This window comes from Danio rerio, chromosome 21 (genome assembly GCF_052040795.2).
Source record: "Danio rerio strain M-AB ecotype USA chromosome 21, GRCz13ab, whole genome shotgun sequence".
NCBI lineage: Eukaryota > Metazoa > Chordata > Actinopteri > Cypriniformes > Danionidae > Danio > Danio rerio.
The window spans coordinates 6,659,570-6,676,943 of NC_141041.1; the positions used below are offsets into that span (position 1 = coordinate 6,659,570).

At 43.6% G+C, this 17,374-nt stretch overlaps 1 protein-coding gene and 1 long non-coding RNA gene across 2 annotated transcripts in view; one reads left to right on the forward strand and one right to left on the reverse strand.

Annotated features, from left to right (window-relative positions):
- The window catches only part of LOC137488778 (uncharacterized), a 200,591-nt gene that overhangs the window by 11,982 nt on the left and 171,235 nt on the right, over positions 1-17,374 (reverse strand). The gene's annotated exons all lie outside the window — the stretch shown is intronic.
- On the forward strand, positions 9,656-15,464 carry LOC137488854 (urokinase plasminogen activator surface receptor). Its single transcript, XM_087300684.1, has 5 exons — positions 9,656-9,734; positions 9,819-9,917; positions 10,604-10,735; positions 10,941-11,051; positions 14,809-15,464. Exons 1-5 carry the CDS (start codon positions 9,686-9,688, stop codon positions 14,997-14,999), a joined length of 582 nt encoding a protein of 193 aa, XP_087156810.1. The 5' UTR covers positions 9,656-9,685; the 3' UTR covers positions 15,000-15,464.

The window sequence follows — 17,374 nt, forward strand, 5'->3', positions numbered from 1 at the left end:
AATTGGACAATAAACGTGGCCTGGTCTGATGAGTCTCCATCTCTGCTGCGACATTCGGATGGTTGGGTCACAATTTGGGTGGTGGTGTAAGGGTGTGGGGGATATTTTCTTGGCACCCTTTGGGCCCATTAGTACCAACTGAGAATTGTGTCAACGCCACAGCCTACCTGAGTATCATGACCACAGTGTACCCATCTTCTGATGGCTACTTCCAGCAGGATAACTCCCCATGTCATAAAGCGCGAATCATCTCAGACTGGTTTCTTGAACATGACAATGAGTTCACTGTACTCAAGTGGCCTCCACAGTCACCAGAGCTCAATCCAATAGAGCACCTTTGGGATGTGGTGGAACAGGAGATTCCAGCCTGATCTCACGAGAAAACGTAAGTATTTTACGTTTTGCCAGTTTAGTGGCTAATTCGTACGAATTCGTACGAGTTCAGTCGTACGAAATGGTACGATTTTAAAAAGGAGGCGTGGCACCTGACCCCAACCGTCATTGGGGGATAAGCAAATCGTACTAAATTGTACAAATTAGATCGTACGAATTCATACTAATTAGCCACTAAATGAAAAAGTTACGAATTGCCGTGAGATTAGCTGCGTCCCAAATCGCATACTTATGCACTATTCTACGCCATTTTGTAGTATAAATAGTGTAAGTAGTGTGTTCACACTGAAAACTCATCTGTGTAATGATGGACAATTCACGCACTCAACGACCGCAGGTTTGCTTATGTAGCGGAAGAGGCGGAGCTATCGGACGCACATGTTGAATAACTTTATTTATTTTGGATGGTGAGAACAAAATTCTTCTACGAGAGTGATCATAGCGCCTCCCGATGGTGAATGCGGCAATACTCACGGCAGGTAATATTTGATAATTCGGTCGTTTATTTCACTGATTTGGCAACCGTCAAACGTCATCAGGGAAACGGTTTGAATTTCCGCTTAGTAAAAAAACATTAGTGTGCCATTTGGGATGCCACTACATACATCAACTATCCTGTTGAGTGTGTAAGTGCATAAGTACATAGTGCATGAGTGCATAGTGTATAGTGTGCCATTTGGGACGCAGCTATTGTGTTGGATATTCGCATCATAGATGTGCAGCCAACAAATCTGCATCAACTGAGTGATGTTATCATGTTAATATAGATCAAAATCTCTTAGCAATATTTCCAGTACCTTGTTGAATCTATGCCACAAAGGTTTAAAGCAGTTTTGAAGGCAAAAGAGGGTCCAACGCAGTACTAATAAGGTGTACCTAATAAAGTGGCCAGTGAGTGTACAGTAAATATCAGTAGAGCAACATCATCTCCAACAATATGTTTTTTTGAGATGTATCAGTTTCTGTTCCAGAGTTATGGTTAACACCCATCTGTTGTTATTTCTGTACACGATTGTGAATTTGCATCCATTTAATGCTTAATCTTTTACATTTTTTCTTCGGTTACAATGGCAAGACAAACAGTGTCTCTGAATGAAAGAATGAATGTGAACAGTTCTTATCATGTCTGCTCAAAGACATTCCATACGCATTAACTGTATCTTAAGCATACAATTAGACCATTCAGCTGCAAGTAAAAAAGAAATAATAATAATAATTGCCCCACCGATTACAAAAGCAAAAAACAAGTCTGTCTTGTATGCCTCTCAGTCTTCAGACTGGTTTTAAATCTCAAGCTTGATGCTGCATATGTCGACTACATGAAAATGTGGCTTTCTGTTAAACTCCAGATTTATTATACATGCATTGAATTATATATGTAGAAAATGGCAGCAGTTTGTGGTGGTAACAAAAATAGTGTACTTTGTATTTAGGATTTCAAACTATTTTAGCTTAAAAACCTGTTACAGTTATTTAGAAGCTTTTTTGTTATACTTTAACATACAATCTAATACAGACTAATAATAATATTAATAGAATAGATTATAATACAATAATCTAATAACATACAATCTAATACAGACTAATAATAATATTAATGGATTAGATTATAATACTATAATCTAATAACATACAATCTAATACAGACTAATAATAATATTAATAGAATAGATTATAATACAATAATCTAATAACATACAATCTAATACAGACTAATAATAATATTAATAGATTAGATTATAATACTATAATCTAATAACATACAATCTAATACAGACTAATAATAATATTAATAGAATAGATTATAATACTATAATCTAATAAAATACAATCTAATACAGACTAATAATAATATTAATAGATTAGATTATAATACTATAATCTAATAACATACAATCTAATACAGACTAATAATAATATTAATGGATTAGATTATAATACTATAATCTAATAACATACAATCTAATACAATCCAATGCAAACTATACTTAAATACAATTTAATAAAAAAAATTAACTGTTTAAAAATGTATCTAAAATAAATAAAATAAGCATAGATTTTTTATCTTTAATGCTTTATTGAATTAACTAAAAACCAAAATAATTACCTCGAAAATTTGGGAAGAGGTACTTTAATTAACATTTTTAATAGTTTAAAGTGATAGATTGTCTGAGTTAATGTTGTAAATTACGCAACAAAAACCTTATAAAACAAACTTCCAGAACACTTCCTGTCATTTTACAGACTTATTTCTCTATAAATTAGTATTTCTTACAGATAATATTATTTTAAACTATTAAAATGTCAATAAAAATCACTTTGTTAAATAGTAGAGTTGAATTTTAAATCTTAAAAGTAAAGATAAAGCTCCCATAATCCAACTCACAACCATAAATAAACACTTGTGAATCACAAAATTGTAATACCATAATCTAATAATAAACAATCGATACAATACAATACAAACAATATACAATTTAATAAACAATCTAAAACAAATATAATAAACATAGACTTTTTGACTTTTACTACTTTAATTTAACATTTTACTTTGTTTTACTGAATTAACTAAAAACCAAAATATTAATAATAATAACCAACAGATTTAGCAAGGTTCATCTATATACTAAAAAAATTACAACTGCTTTGAATTTTTAATTTGAATCAAATTAACTTTACAAGTCACTTCAACTTATGTCAAATCTTAAACATCAAGTTGAAATTTGCATAGCTTAAAAAATAAGTTGAAACCTAATTAACCTATTCAAATAAGTTCAAGCAACAACATATAAACATGTTGTCATTACTTATTTATCATATCATATTTATTACAGCAAAGACTGTAAAAAATACTGGTTGCCTTAAATTAATGCCATTGAACTAACATTATGTTAAACTGACGTAAAACCATCTTGTTCAACGTATAAAATTAAGTTAGAACACCATTAACTTAGTTTAATAAGTTACAATGAACTAAAAACATATAATTTTTTACTGTGTAGACTGAAATTGCAAAACCAATAATAAATTGCAGAATTGAATATCTACAGTTCCCCTTCGGTTGGGGAACTTCAGTGCCATGAATGGGAGGATTCGGATCAGAAGCCGCTTATCTGGAGAGTATTGAACGGGCCAATGAATGAAATTAATTGGCAGCGTAAGCTTGCGCAGGTGTGCGACATCTGCAATCATCTCAGCATATAAGCACACCTGAAGCCAGCAGACGCCATCCTTTTCGCTTCAGATCCTTTCTGAGTGAGTCGATGAGGGTTCCTCTTGCTGATCAGCACTTCAGAGCGAACGAGTGTGTCTCCCGGTCCAGAGTGGGTCTTCGCGGTGGCAGACGGTCGAGCTGGGTTACTCCCTTGCCTGCGGTTCTTTGGGTCCGGTCCTCCAGAGCGGTGCGTATAGTTGCAACTTTCCTAAAAGAGCAACACAGTCGTGCAGCACGTCCTTTTCAGGATGGCGCTCCGACTGTGCGTTTCTGGATGCGGGGGTTTCCTGTCTCCGGATGATGGACACGATCACTGCATTGCATGTTTGGGGGTCCAGCATGTTAATGCGGTGCTCGCGGGCGGTTCATGTCGTCATTGCGATGCCATGACCGTTGCACAGCTAAGATCGCGGCTAACTTTCGCAAGAGAGCGAGCCACCCCAGTTGCCTCCTGTTCTAAAAAAGCAGCGGGCGCTCGGGCAGATCTGAGGGTTTCAGCGGGAGCTAATCCGCCGCCCACGGGCTCGCGGACCTCTCGCTCCTCACGGCGCTCCATCCAAGCTTCGGGTGGTGAGAGTGATCCGTCTAACCAGATGGTAGCTCTCACACTCGCTGACACCGGAGATCAGATGTCCTCCGCGGCATCGGAGGGTGGGCTTTCACTGTCCGACAAAGATCCGGACCCGCTCGCCCCCTCCGGGCAGGTGAGCGCTGTCAAATCGGATCCTGAAGCGGACATGTTAGCCGTGCTTTCCCGGGCTGCTTCGGCCGTGGGGTTGGAGATGGTTTATCCCCCAGCTCCGCGGCCGGACCGACTAGATGGGTGCTACGTAGAGGACCAGAAGGCGAAGCCTTCGAAGCCTCTCGTCCCCTTCTTCCCGGAAGTGCACAGTAGGCTCACGCAGTCCTGGAGGGCACCTTTCTCTGCCCGTGCTGCGAGTGCCTCCGCCCTCACCGCCCTTGACGGCGGAGCTGCCAGGGGGTATGAGGCGATCCCGTCAGTGGAGCGCGCTATCGCGGTCAATCTTTGTCCGCGCGGCGCCTCTACGTGGCGGGGTTTGCCCCGCCTCCCGTCCAAAGCCTGTAGGTTGTCTGCCTCCCTCGGAGCCAGAGCTTATAAGGCTGCGGGCCAGGCTGCTTCTGCTTTGCACGCGATGGCCACCTACCAGCGCTACCAAGCGCAGGCGCTGGCCGAGCTGCACGAGGGCGGGTCCAACCCAAGCTTATTACATGAGCTGCGCACCGCGACCGACTATGCTCTTCGGACTACTAAGTCCGCCGCGTGTGCGCTGGGGAGGACGATGTCCACACTTGTGGTTCAGGAACGCCACCTCTGGCTAAACCTGGCCGATATGCGCGACGTTGACAAAGTTCGCTTTCTTGACTCGCCCATATCCCAGGCTGGCCTGTTCGGCGACACCGTCGGTGAATTCACCCAGGAATTCAAGGCGGTGAAAGAGCAGTCGGATGCGATGGGCAATGTCATCTATCGGCGTGGCCGTAAGCCCGCTCCGCCCGCCGAGCCATCCACCTCCGCTGTTCCTCGCCGAGGGCGCCCGCCAACGAGTGCTGCCCCGCCCCCGCCTGCGCCTCCGGCCAAGCGGGCGCGGCGTTCTCCTCGAAAGCAGGCAGCCCCTCCTGCCCAGGGCGCCGTTAAGTCCGGTAAACGGACCGCGAAGCGTCCCTGAGACAGGCCATCCGGAGAAGAGGAAACTTGCTCTTTCCCCGCTGGAGGGCGGGGCCCCGATAACAACGGTACTTTTCAGTGCCACCAAAACATCAGTAAAAGAGCACTTTTTCCCTTCCCCGGATGTGACTGCACGAGTTCTGCCAGTCCGGGACGCGCTGCCTTCCGGCTCGCAGACTCTACGTGCTTCGCCAGTGGCTCACGAGCGCTGGGGGGACGGTCTCCCTTCCCTCAGCCCTCCAGCCCCCTCTCCGGAGTCAGGGTGCGGAGCCAGAGCGAATCGCTCTCCTCCAGCTTTTCCGCGGGACCCTCGTGCTTCCCGGATCAGCACACCCACTCCGCGCTGCCCCACCGCTGGTACGTCAGCGATTGTAGCGATGACTCCATTAGCGAGGGCTCTGCCTGCCTGGTTAGCGCGGGCCAGCCCCTCGCGGTGGCTCATACGCACAATCAGACTCGGTTACGCGATTCAGTTCGCGAAACGGCCCCCCAAGTTTACGGGCGTGTATTTCTCCAGGGTCAACCCCCTGTCCGCCCCTGTCTTGCGAGAGGAGATTGCTGCCCTCCTGGCGAAGGGTGCAATCGAGCCGGTTCCTCCAGCCGAGATGGAGAGTGGGTTTTACAGCCCATACTTCATCGTACCCAAAAAGAGCGGTGGGTCATGGCCAATCCTAGATCTGCGCGTTTTGAACCGCTGTCTGCACAAGCTGCCGTTCAGAATGCTCACGCAGAGGCGCATTCTCCAATGCGTTCGTCCTCGGGATTGGTTTGCAGCCATAGACCTGAAGGACGCGTATTTCCATGTCTCCATTCTTCCACGCCACCGCCAATTTCTGCGGTTTGCGTTCGAGGGTCGAGCGTGGCAGTACAAGGTCCTCCCCTTCGGGCTCTCTCTGTCTCCGCGGGTCTTCACCAAACTCGCGGAGGGTGCCCTAGCGCCCCTTCGGCTCGCGGGCATTCGCATACTCAGTTATCTCGACGACTGGCTGATTTTAGCCCACTCGCGGGAGCAATTGATTATGCACAGGGACGAGGTGCTTCGGCATCTCCGCCTACTGGGGCTTCAGGTCAACCGAGAAAAGAGCAAACTCGCCCCCGTGCAGAGGATTTCTTTTCTCGGGATGGAGCTGGACTCGATCACCATGGTAGCGCACCTCTCCGAGGAACGCGCTCGCCTGTTGCTGAACTGTCTGAGGGAGCTCGACAGCAAACTAGTGGTCCCACTGAAGTTCTTTCAGAGGCTCCTGGGGCATTTGGCATCCGCAGCCGCCGTCACGCCGCTCGGGTTGCTCCATATGAGACCACTTCAGCACTGGCTTCACGATCGGGTCCCCAGACGCGCATGGCACGCAGGCACACACCGGGTCTCGGTTACTGCGCTGTGTCGCCGCGCCCTCAGCCCTTGGAACGACCCCTCGTTCCTACAGGCCGGTGTGCCTCTAGGACAGGCGTCCAGCCATGTTGTTGTTTCAACAGACGCTTCCAACACGGGTTGGGGGGCCGTGTGTCGCGGGCATGCGGCTGCGGGCCTCTGGAAGGGTGCCCAGCTGCATTGGCATATCAATCGCCTAGAGCTGTTGGCAGTGTTCCTCGCTCTCCACCGCTTTTTACCGGTGCTGGAGCGGCAACACGTGCTGGTCAGGACGGACAGTACGGCGGCGGCGGCGTATATCAACCGCATGGGGGGTATGCGCTCTCGCCGCATGTCTCAGCTCGCCCGCCGTCTGCTCCTCTGGAGTCACCCGCGGCTGAAATCGCTGCGCGCCATTCACGTCCCAGGCACGCTCAATCGTGCAGCCGATGCGCTCTCACGACAGCTGTTACGCCCTGGAGAATGGAGACTCCACCCCGAGTCTGTTCAGCTGATATGGGCGCGATTCGGGGAGGCCCAGATCGATCTGTTTGCTTCCCCCGAGAACGCTCACTGCCAGTTGTTTTTTTTCCCTGACCGAGGGCTCTCTCGGCACGGATGCACTGGCCCACAGCTGGCCTCGGGGCATGCGCAAGTATGCGTTTCCCCCAGTGAGCCTGCTCGCGCAGTTTCTGTGCAAGGTCAGGGAGGACGAGGAACAGGTTCTGCTAGTTGCGCCCCTTTGGCCCAACCGGACCTGGATATCAGAGCTCTCACTCCTCGCGACGGCCCTCCCCTGGCGGATCCCTTTGAGAGAGGACCTACTCTCTCAGGGACAGGGCACCATCTGGCACCCTCGCCCCGATCTTTGGAACCTCCACGTGTGGTCCCTAGACGCGAGGAAGACTTAGGTAACCTACCGACTGCGGTGGTTAATACCATCACTCAGGCTAGAGCCCCCTCCACGAGGCGCGCCTACGCCCTGAAGTGGAGTCTATTCACTGAATGGTGCGTCTCTCGCAGAGAAGACCCCCGAAATTGCCAGATTAGTGTTGTGCTCTCTTTCCTTCAAGAGAAGTTGGACAGCAGGCTGTCGCCCTCCACTCTCAAGGTTTACGTGGCCGCCATCTCCGCTTATCATAGCGCGGTAGCTGGCGGCACCGTGGGAAAGCATAACCTGGTCATCCAGTTCCTTAGGGGTGCTAGGCGAATTAATCCATCTCGCCCCCCTCTCATGCCCTCTTGGGATCTCGCCCTCGTTCTCACGAGTCTGCGATCCGATCCCTTTGAGCCACTCGAATCAGTATCTCTAAGATTTCTGTCCCTGAAGACAGCTCTGCTGGTTGCGTTGGCCTCCATCAAGAGGGTCGGGGACCTGGAGGCATTTTCGGTCAGTGACTCGTGCCTGGAATTCGGGCCGGATTACTCTCACGTTATCCTGAGACCCCGCCCCGGTTATGTGCCCAAGGTTCCTACCACCCCCTTTAGAGATCAGGTAGTGAACCTGCAAGCGCTGCCCCCGGAGGAGGCAGACCCAGCCCTTTCTTTACTTTGTCCAGTTCGCGCTCTGCGCATTTATGTGGACCGTACTCAGAATTTTAGATCATCTGAGCAGCTCTTTGTCTGTTATGGCGGTCGGCAGCAGGGAAGTGCCGTATCGAAACAAAGATTATCCCACTGGATTGTGGATGCCATTTCACTCGCTTATTCGAGTCGAGGTCAGCCGTGTCCCCCGGGAGTACGTGCACACTCCACTCGGAGCGTTGCATCCTCTTGGGCGCGTGCACGCGGCGCCTCTCTAACAGACATCTGTAGAGCTGCGGGCTGGGCGACACCCAACACATTTGCAAGGTTTTACAATCTGCGAGTGGAGCCGGTTTCCTCAAGGGTATTAGGTAACCCTTTGGTGATTGAGGAGACAACTCGGTAGGGTGTTGAAACACGCTTGCTGCGCCATTCTCCCTAACACGGAGGTACGTGCGCCTTTTTTATCTGTCAGTAAAGTTCCCCGTCAGGTGAGCCCTGCAGATTCCTCCGTGGCCCCCAGCACTGACTCAGCGGAGGAGTCACTTGCTGGCCCACTACGTTGTAGGTCTGCCCGCTGGTCAGCCCGCGTTTTGGGTATAGGTGCCTGCTATGCGTGATCCCCACTAGGCGATCCCATATGCTTATTCCGCCACGGTTAAGTCCCCCCCCTGGGCGGACCCGTGTCTTCCCTCTCCGCTAACCACTCTTTGCTATGCGTACTCCCCCTTTTTAGGGCTAGTCCATAGGTAAATTCTGCCATCTATCCCCCCCTTGGGTAACGGATGGCCTCCGCAGCGTCCTCCCTATCGGGATTGCACGCTTCCCAACGTACTGTCGTATTTCCTAGAATTATCTAGATGCTCACGACTTCCCAAAAAATATATCTAAATCCGTAAAACTTCTGTTGAAGTAGGATAAATTAGGGCCAGGGACACGTTGGAGGACCGCGCCCCCCATGATGTGGGTGCGTCACGCTTGCTTGACTATCTCCTCATCGGGGGTGTTGGTAAGGTGCAGTCATTATGGCGCTTTCCATATTCTCCCATTCATGGCACTGAAGTTCCCCAACCGAAGGGGAACGTTCGAGGTTACAGAAGTAACCCTTCGTTCCCCGAGGAGGGGAACGGAAGTGCCATATTCCGTCGCCATGATGACTGTCCCTTAGCTGTTTGAAAGTCTCTTCAGCTTAAAAGGATGGCGTCTGCTGGCTTCAGGTGTGCTTATATGCTGAGATGATTGCAGATGTCGCACACCTGCGCAAGCTTACGCTGCCAATTAATTTCATTCATTGGCCCGTTCAATACTCTCCAGATAAGCGGCTTCTGATCCGAATCCTCCCATTCATGGCACTTCCGTTCCCCTCCTCGGGGAACGAAGGGTTACTTCTGTAACCTCGAACGTTTCATTTCCCCTGCCTTTCTAATGTAAATGTCAAAAAAGTCCCTCCCATTTTGATAGACTATAAAATGACAGGTGAAACAGACACACAAGTTCATTCAACACCTGAACAAAGATGGATCTGCAAATCTCTGTGTTTCTTCTGTTCATTCTCATCAGCGCAGGTACAACGTCAAATAGTGTTTGTTTTAATGATATTAAAATCTGGCATCTCTCTTTCTCATGCACTTGTTTGGCTTTATTATCAGGACACTCTCTCAGCTGTTATCAGTGTGCTGGTAACTCCTGTACACAGACCACATGCAGCACTGGAGGTTCCAGCTGCATCGCTTCAACAGATTATTATGGTAAGTAATGCACAATAATGGATTAAAATCTATGGTTAGAATTGACTTATTTGGACGTTTTATTTTATGATTGCTGAAATGTAAAATTATGTAAAAAATCTGATAAGCATTGTTGACAAGCATGACACAATGCAGAGCACAAGATGTGAAAAATACCTGTAAATTAGCAGTTTTCCATATTTTGTCATTCATGTCTTTATTTTTCCCCATTTATGTATGCATTTGAATTGCATTATGGGAGTTTGATGTTTGTTTCAACAGCTTTTAACCTTGAAAAGTTGGAAAAAGTGACTTTTAAGAACATTTTTAATAGTTTAAAGTGATATTTTGTCTGGGTTGGTGTTGTATATTACAGTAAAAACCTGTAATAAACTGCCAATACATTTTCTGTTATTTTACATACTTAATTCTCTCTATATATTATTTCCTATTCATTATATTATTTTAAACTACTAAAAAGTCAACAAAAGTCACTGTTAAACAGTAGAGCTCAGTTTTCAACATCAACAGTCAACAGAGCAGAGATAAATTCCAAATTTCCAATTCACCACCCTAAATAAACACTTGTGCGCGGAAACTGTATATCAACATATACTATTTACAGATATAGTAATACCTGCTCTTCAACTGATAACAATATGTGGTAATTTACTGACCTTTCCTGTTTCATTTGTGTGTCTGTTTAGGTAACATAAAAACTACATATAAAGGTTGTTATCCCTTAAGTAACTGTCCAACCGGGTCCATCAACCTCGGCAGCTTGAAAGCCTCTGTTTACTGTTGTTCCAGCGATCTCTGTAATGTGCAAGATTCTGCAGGTATTTTACAAATCAACATTCGACAAACTGACAATCTACATTTTATTGGAAATTCTAACATCAGCCCAAATCGACTTTCGGTTTTATGTAATAATTATTTTTTTTTATCTGAATAATATAAGAACAATAACCAAAAAATGTTTTAATGCACAGCAACACCAAAAGCCTGTATAAATATAAAATATTTTTTTCTTTGAACATGTAGATCCCAACACTAATGTCCCCAATGGACTGAAATGCTATTATTGTGATGGACAGAACTGCTCAAAAACACTGAGCTGTTCGGGAACTGAAGACCGCTGCTTATCAGAATCAGGTAATTTAGATTTAGATCACTCAGCTAACAGCTAGAGACTCACGACACATATCTCCGTTCTCTATTTGGGGAACATGGGTTAAGTACGTAACCAGGATGTTTCCCTTTATGTAAACTCCGACGTGTGTCTTGTTGGATAATGGAGTGTGTATGGAAAACGCCACAGCAGCTAGGTCCGTCACGTCCTTGGTGTGAAGTTTGCCTAGCATAGCGTGAGCGCATAAGCATCACCAAAGGCGCAATCTTTCAACGTCCCCTAGGCCCTTTAATTACCATTACATGGAAATAATTAGAAGAATTTAGATCGAGGGGCGTAAATGTGCTTTTAGTCAGGTGCTGGGGGCCTCTGAGGAGTTCTCTAGGGTTCGCCAAAAAGGGGAACTTACTAGCATAAAAGAAAAAGCGCATATATCTCTGGGTTAGAGAGCATGGCGCAGCAAGTGTTTTTGACACCGAGCTTAATTTCCTCCTGATTGACCAGGATTACCCAGTAATCAGGAGGAAACAGGTCATAACAAAGATTATAAAATCTTGCCAACGTGTTAGGTGTCGCCCAGCCCTCAGCTCTACAGAATCTATTAAAAGGCACTGTGTACTCACGCTGAAAAAGAGCCACTGCTCTTTTTTAGTTTGCTCTCTTTCCCGGGGACACGGCTAGCCCTGGTACAGTGAAGCGAGGGCGATGGCATAAACTATCAAGTGGACTAACCTTCGCTTGGATACGGCATTTGCCTTCTGCCAATCATAACAGAATGGAGCTGCTTAGAGACGTATGGCCTATGCTTGGTCACATTAAGCATTAAGCAATGAAAGGCCGGGTCTGCCTCCTCCTCAGGCAGCGCTTCCAGGTTCACTACCTGTTAGATAAAGGGGCAGTAGGAACCTTGGCACATAGCTGAACTGGAGTCTAAGGTAAACGTCCAGCTCGCTCTCTGATGGGCACCTGATCTCCACTGTCATCAAGCAGAGGCATCCCAGGGGATGAACCAACACGACCACTCAAAGCTTGGATGGGGCACGCTGTGAAGGAGTGGAGGGTCCGTGGGCCCAGAGCCGATGGATAAACCCCCACTGTGATCCTCAGATCTGCCCCGCGTTCTAACCACTTTCATGGGGAGCAACAGGGGTGGCTTGGAAGCCATGATTTCAGCTGCGAAACAGCTATGCCCTCACAGTGAGAGCAAGAGCTGTCTGCAAGCACCGCATCGACAAGCTGGATCAGTGCCCATCATCTGAATATAGGAACCACAGCATCCAGAAACACAGTCAGAACAGCTTCTTGAATAAGACACATTGCTTAACCATGTTGCTCTTTTAGGATCTGCTCTTTAAGTGAAAACTGCTCCTTCAGCTACCAGCGAAACGTCCTGGGGACAGGAAAGTATTCCAGTTCAATCACCACTGTACACGTCGTCACACGCAATGTTAAGCAGTTTGCCCACCAGAAGCGCCGCTCTGTGACGCGCAGTCGCGCCAAGCAGCGCCATGCATTTCAGAATTCTAAACATCAGGGTACACACACCGACGCCACAAGGCCGCGGCGCACAGCCACGACTTAGGACACTGTTCATATTTCTGCGATGCCACAGAGCTCTATCTGATTAGTTTAATTTTAAATAACATGGAATGTACGCGTCTGGTGTGCAATACTTTAATCTATCATGTGCACGCCGTGTTGCGGCGCATCCAGTGTGTGACGCCCTTCAGGAATACTGCGTTCTTGACTAAATCAGCTTAGCAGAGGCACTGTTCAGTCTCTAGTGTGAGGTTCTGAAGCTAAAGTCTAAATTTTCGCTTCACAGCCACCAGCTGATATACTCTGTTAATGTCTAATTGCTGACACCTGTGGAGCTGAGCTCTGCCAATTCATTTGGCATTCATTGGCTCGTTTTCTTACTTTTCAGAGTAATTGGTCATCTAGCATACTCCTATATCTTTACAAGACACACGTCGGAGTTTCCATAAAGGGGAACTTAATTTAATTAGATTTAACATGATGGGCGGCACGATAGCTCAGTGCTTAGCGCTGTCGCCTCACAGCAAGAAGGTCGCTCATTTGAGTCCCAGCTGGGTCAGTTGGTATTTCTGTGTGGAGTTTACATGTTCTCCCTGTGTTGGCGTAGGTTCCCTCCGGGTGCTCTGGTTTCCCCCACAGTCCAAAGATTAAATTAGATGAACTAAATTGTAGTGTATGAGTGTGTGTGTCAATAGCCCCTTTCACACAGTGATACCGGTAAATATCCGGAAAATTTACGGAACGACTTTACCGGTAGATTCAAAAAAGTGCTGTTCACACAGGCGAGGACGTTACGGAATTTTTCCGGAAAAGAGCATTCACACATCCATTCCAAAATACCGGTAAATTCTGACATCATTAACCAGAAATGATCTCTAAACAGATGTGCTTGTATTTGTAAACATTTGACAACATTACAAACTCTGGATGGATCAGTGTTGTGAACAACTTCGATGAAAACATATAGAGACACACTTTTGCATGTCGAGATGTTCATGTGTGTGTGCTGGCTCACCAGCTGCTTCATGGGCACACGCGACGCAGAGCTTGAAGGTAAACAAACAGCGGCTTATCATAAGCATATTATCGATAATTATTAACACCGTTGAAAAAGAAAAAACATATAAATGTTATCTGACTAACATCTAGCAGCTAAAGGTGTCTGGAAAAATATTCAAAGGCTTTGATTTTCATAAACCGCGTGGACGCTAATGCGTCTGAATGTTCTGATTGGCTGAAGTAGACGTCTCACGTCAGCACGTTCTAGACGTGCACGCGCTCTTTCCAGCAATCTTCCTTCTGCGTTCACACAGCGCAGCATTCCGGCAAATTACCGGTAATGTTACAACTTCTCTTTCCGGAAAATTGTCAGAACGAATTTACCGGTATTTTTAAAAAGGGCCTGTTCACACATACAACCTTTCCGGAAAATTGCCGGTAATTTTCCGGGAAGGTCTGTATGTGTGAAAGGGGCTAATGTGAGAGTGTATTGGTGTTTCTCAGTACTGGATTGCAGCTGGAAGGACATCCACTGTTTAAAACATATGCCAGAATAGTTGGTGGTTTACTCCGCTGTGGCGACCCACGATAAATTAGGGACTACGCTGACGGAAAATGAATGAAGGTGCAACATGTTTAAAGAGATAGTTGACCCAAAACTGAAAATTCTGTCATCATTTATGTCATAATTTCAGCCATGACTTACTTTCTTCTGTTGAACAAAAAAAGAGGCTATTTTAAAGAAAGCTGAAAACCTGTAACCATTGACTTTCATAGTGTTTCTTTGTCTTACTATGGAAATCAGTAGTTGCAGGTTTCAGCTTTTTCACACTATCTTCTTTCGTGTTTAGCAGAATAAAGAGACTCAAAAATATTTGGAACCACTTGAGGGCGAGTAAATAGTGAGTTAATTTTTATTTTAGGTGAACTGTCCCTTTAAGAACATTTTACAGGTATTACATACAGCAATTCCTTGCTTTCACAGTAAAAAAAAAAAAGATTTGACAAGTCATAACTTCAAATGTTTTTGTTACTTTAACTTATTTTAATAAGTTATCAGACTTTTTTAAGTTATGCAAAGTTTAATTTTATATTTTTAGTCCATTTGTTTGATGCAAGTTAAAAAAGTCAATTTGATTTAACAACAAAAAAAAATGAAGGCAGCAAGATTTATTTGCACAGTGTACACAGGGCTTTTTGTTTCATGAACCTTCGTTCACTTGTTTTCTATCTTTTCTTTAGGAACTATCGGAAACCAGTCACTGATTTACAAAGGTTGTGTCTCCAATTCTTTTTGCACTGGCACAGCATCCGCTTATGTTGGTACTAACTACACATGCTGTTCAGGAAACCTGTGCAACAGTGCTAAAAGCATCACTCAGAGTTTGCCATTGCTCTGCTGTTTTCTGCTCGCCTTTATCCTGATGCTTTGAATACAGATTCAGATTCATCAGTCTGACCTGCTCTACACAATATATGGCTTCTGTTTTCTCTACTATGTTAGATCTGGTGTGATGAGTTTAAAATGATCTGATCAATTAGGCTCTGATTTATGAAACGTTTGATAAATATACTATGTACTGTATACCAGGGCCTTTAGTGTTATCATATTTATTTATGTGCTGTTAATCACTGAAACATCCTTGTGTACTTTTCCTAAATGATAAAGGTTCAGCTTTGTTTAGGAAAACTAGGGTTGCACGGTCTTGGAAGAATCTAACATTGCAATATTTTGTTATTCTGCAATGTATATTTTGATATAAAAACAAATTCACAAGAAGACACAATAGCTCTATTTGGAAAGAATTGATCATTCTAGACGGATTGGGATGATTCTGTAGGGGACTGCTTCTCCATATAATCTAATAAACAATCTAGAAGTATAGTTAAATACAATTAATAAAAGATACAATTGAATTAAACAGTGTTTTATCGTCTTTCTAGTCTAACAGTATTCAGGTACGGTAATTGAATAAAATAAATACAAATAATTGAATAAATTTGCTGTTAAAGAATTTTACAAACACACAATGGAAAAATTTTGCAAACACACAATGTAAGACTGGCCCGTATGTGTATAAACTGTGGCCCATCATGTGCCCTGCAGTTGTTAAAATCTGAGAATCGCCACAGAACATTTCCCAAATGCAGTACAACAGGCTTACTGTATAAGAAAAGTGTTGATATTTGCAATCAACATGCAAACACCAATAAAAACCATACTCCCACAAAGAGGAGTGACAAAAAGTCAGCTTATTATGCCCCGCTTTGAGCTTTTTGAGGGTTTATTTTTAAATATATTGCTGCCTTAGAACAAAATTGTCAGATAGAGAATCAAGATGTACTGTAGTATTGCACTTCCTGTGGTGTGATTTTTGTGAATATGCACATTGCCATGCTAATGTTGATTAATACAGAATAATAACCCTAATTGTAATATAAATAAAAATGCTTGAATAGGGATGCACGAAATTATACAAATTTTACCTTGCAATATTTTTATTCTGCAATATATATTGCGATATAAATACAATTTATGTACTTAAATACAATTTATAAACTTAAATATCTCTGTTTGCAAAGTCATTACTTTAGATTAATTGGGAGGATTTTGTAGGGGAGGGAAATATAAATATCTTTTTTTATGTAGTTCATTATATACATACAATAAAATAACTAGGGTCATAAATAAACACAGAAGAGCAAATATTAATGTAAAATAAACCATGTTGTATGGTTTTCTGAAGTAGAGTCTAACAGTATTCAGGTACAGAAATTGAATAATCAAATATAAAATAGCACTGCATAGTCTTCATCGTTTAAGTAATTCGATAAAAAAAATTAAATAAACTTCTTTATGCAAGACTAAAATTATATATATATATATATATATATATATATATATATATATATATATATATATATATATATATATATATATATATGATTTTGTTAGTTAAATACATTTATTAAAGTAATAATTAATAAATAAATGTATTTTATTACGTAATACATTTACAGTTTACGTATACATTTTTTACAGTTTGTTAATGCAAGCTTATGAAAATAAAGCCATTCATTGTTAGTTCCGGTCAGTATGAGTGTGTATGAATGTGAGACTGTATAGGTGTTTTCCAGTATTGGGTTGCGGCTGGAAGGGTATCCGCTGCGTAAAATATATGCTGGAATAGTTGACAGTTCATTCCACTGTTGCAACCACTGATAAATAAGGCACTAAGCCGAAGGAAAATGAATGAATGAATATTAGGTTTGAAATGCAGAAGTTTTACTGTCACACTACTAAAAATTAAATAATGAATATAGATTTATATTGGTTGATAGCAGTTCAATTATTGTAAATATATAGCACACAAAATTTATCTTTTTCATACAAAATAAGCATTTCTATTCACTAAATCTGTTGATTTAGAGACCCCATGTTCTGAGAAATCAAGTTTGTAATCATGCAAAAAATTCAGATTCATGCTTCATTTATCAGCAGGTGGCAGCAGATACTTCATACCAAACTAACGCCTTTGATATCTGTACCTCAATGAAAATATTACTTGATTTAGCAATTTTTGGTTGATATGTTTGATTATTTTTAAAACATTATTTTATCATTGTGCAGAGAGGAGTTTGTGCCTAAAATATAAAATGTATCTAACAATGTTTATTGATGAGATTCATTCATACAAATCAGCAAAACTAGATATCTACAAATACAGTCACTGATTCCCTAAAGTGTCCGTTTTACAAATCTTTGGCATGACAATAATAGGAACACATCTTTTACTAAACTAATCAC

Bases quoted from the DNA above. Each gene is read 5' to 3' on its own strand.
- LOC137488854 (XM_087300684.1), top strand. From the start codon at position 9,686: ATGGATCTGCAAATCTCTGTGTTTCTTCTGTTCATTCTCATCAGCGCA. The intron at 9,918-10,603 runs GTAAGTAATGCA...GTGTCTGTTTAG, and splicing joins CGCTTCAACAGATTATTATG to GTAACATAAAAACTACATAT. The intron at 11,052-14,808 runs GTAATTTAGATT...TCTTTTCTTTAG, and splicing joins CCGCTGCTTATCAGAATCAG to GAACTATCGGAAACCAGTCA.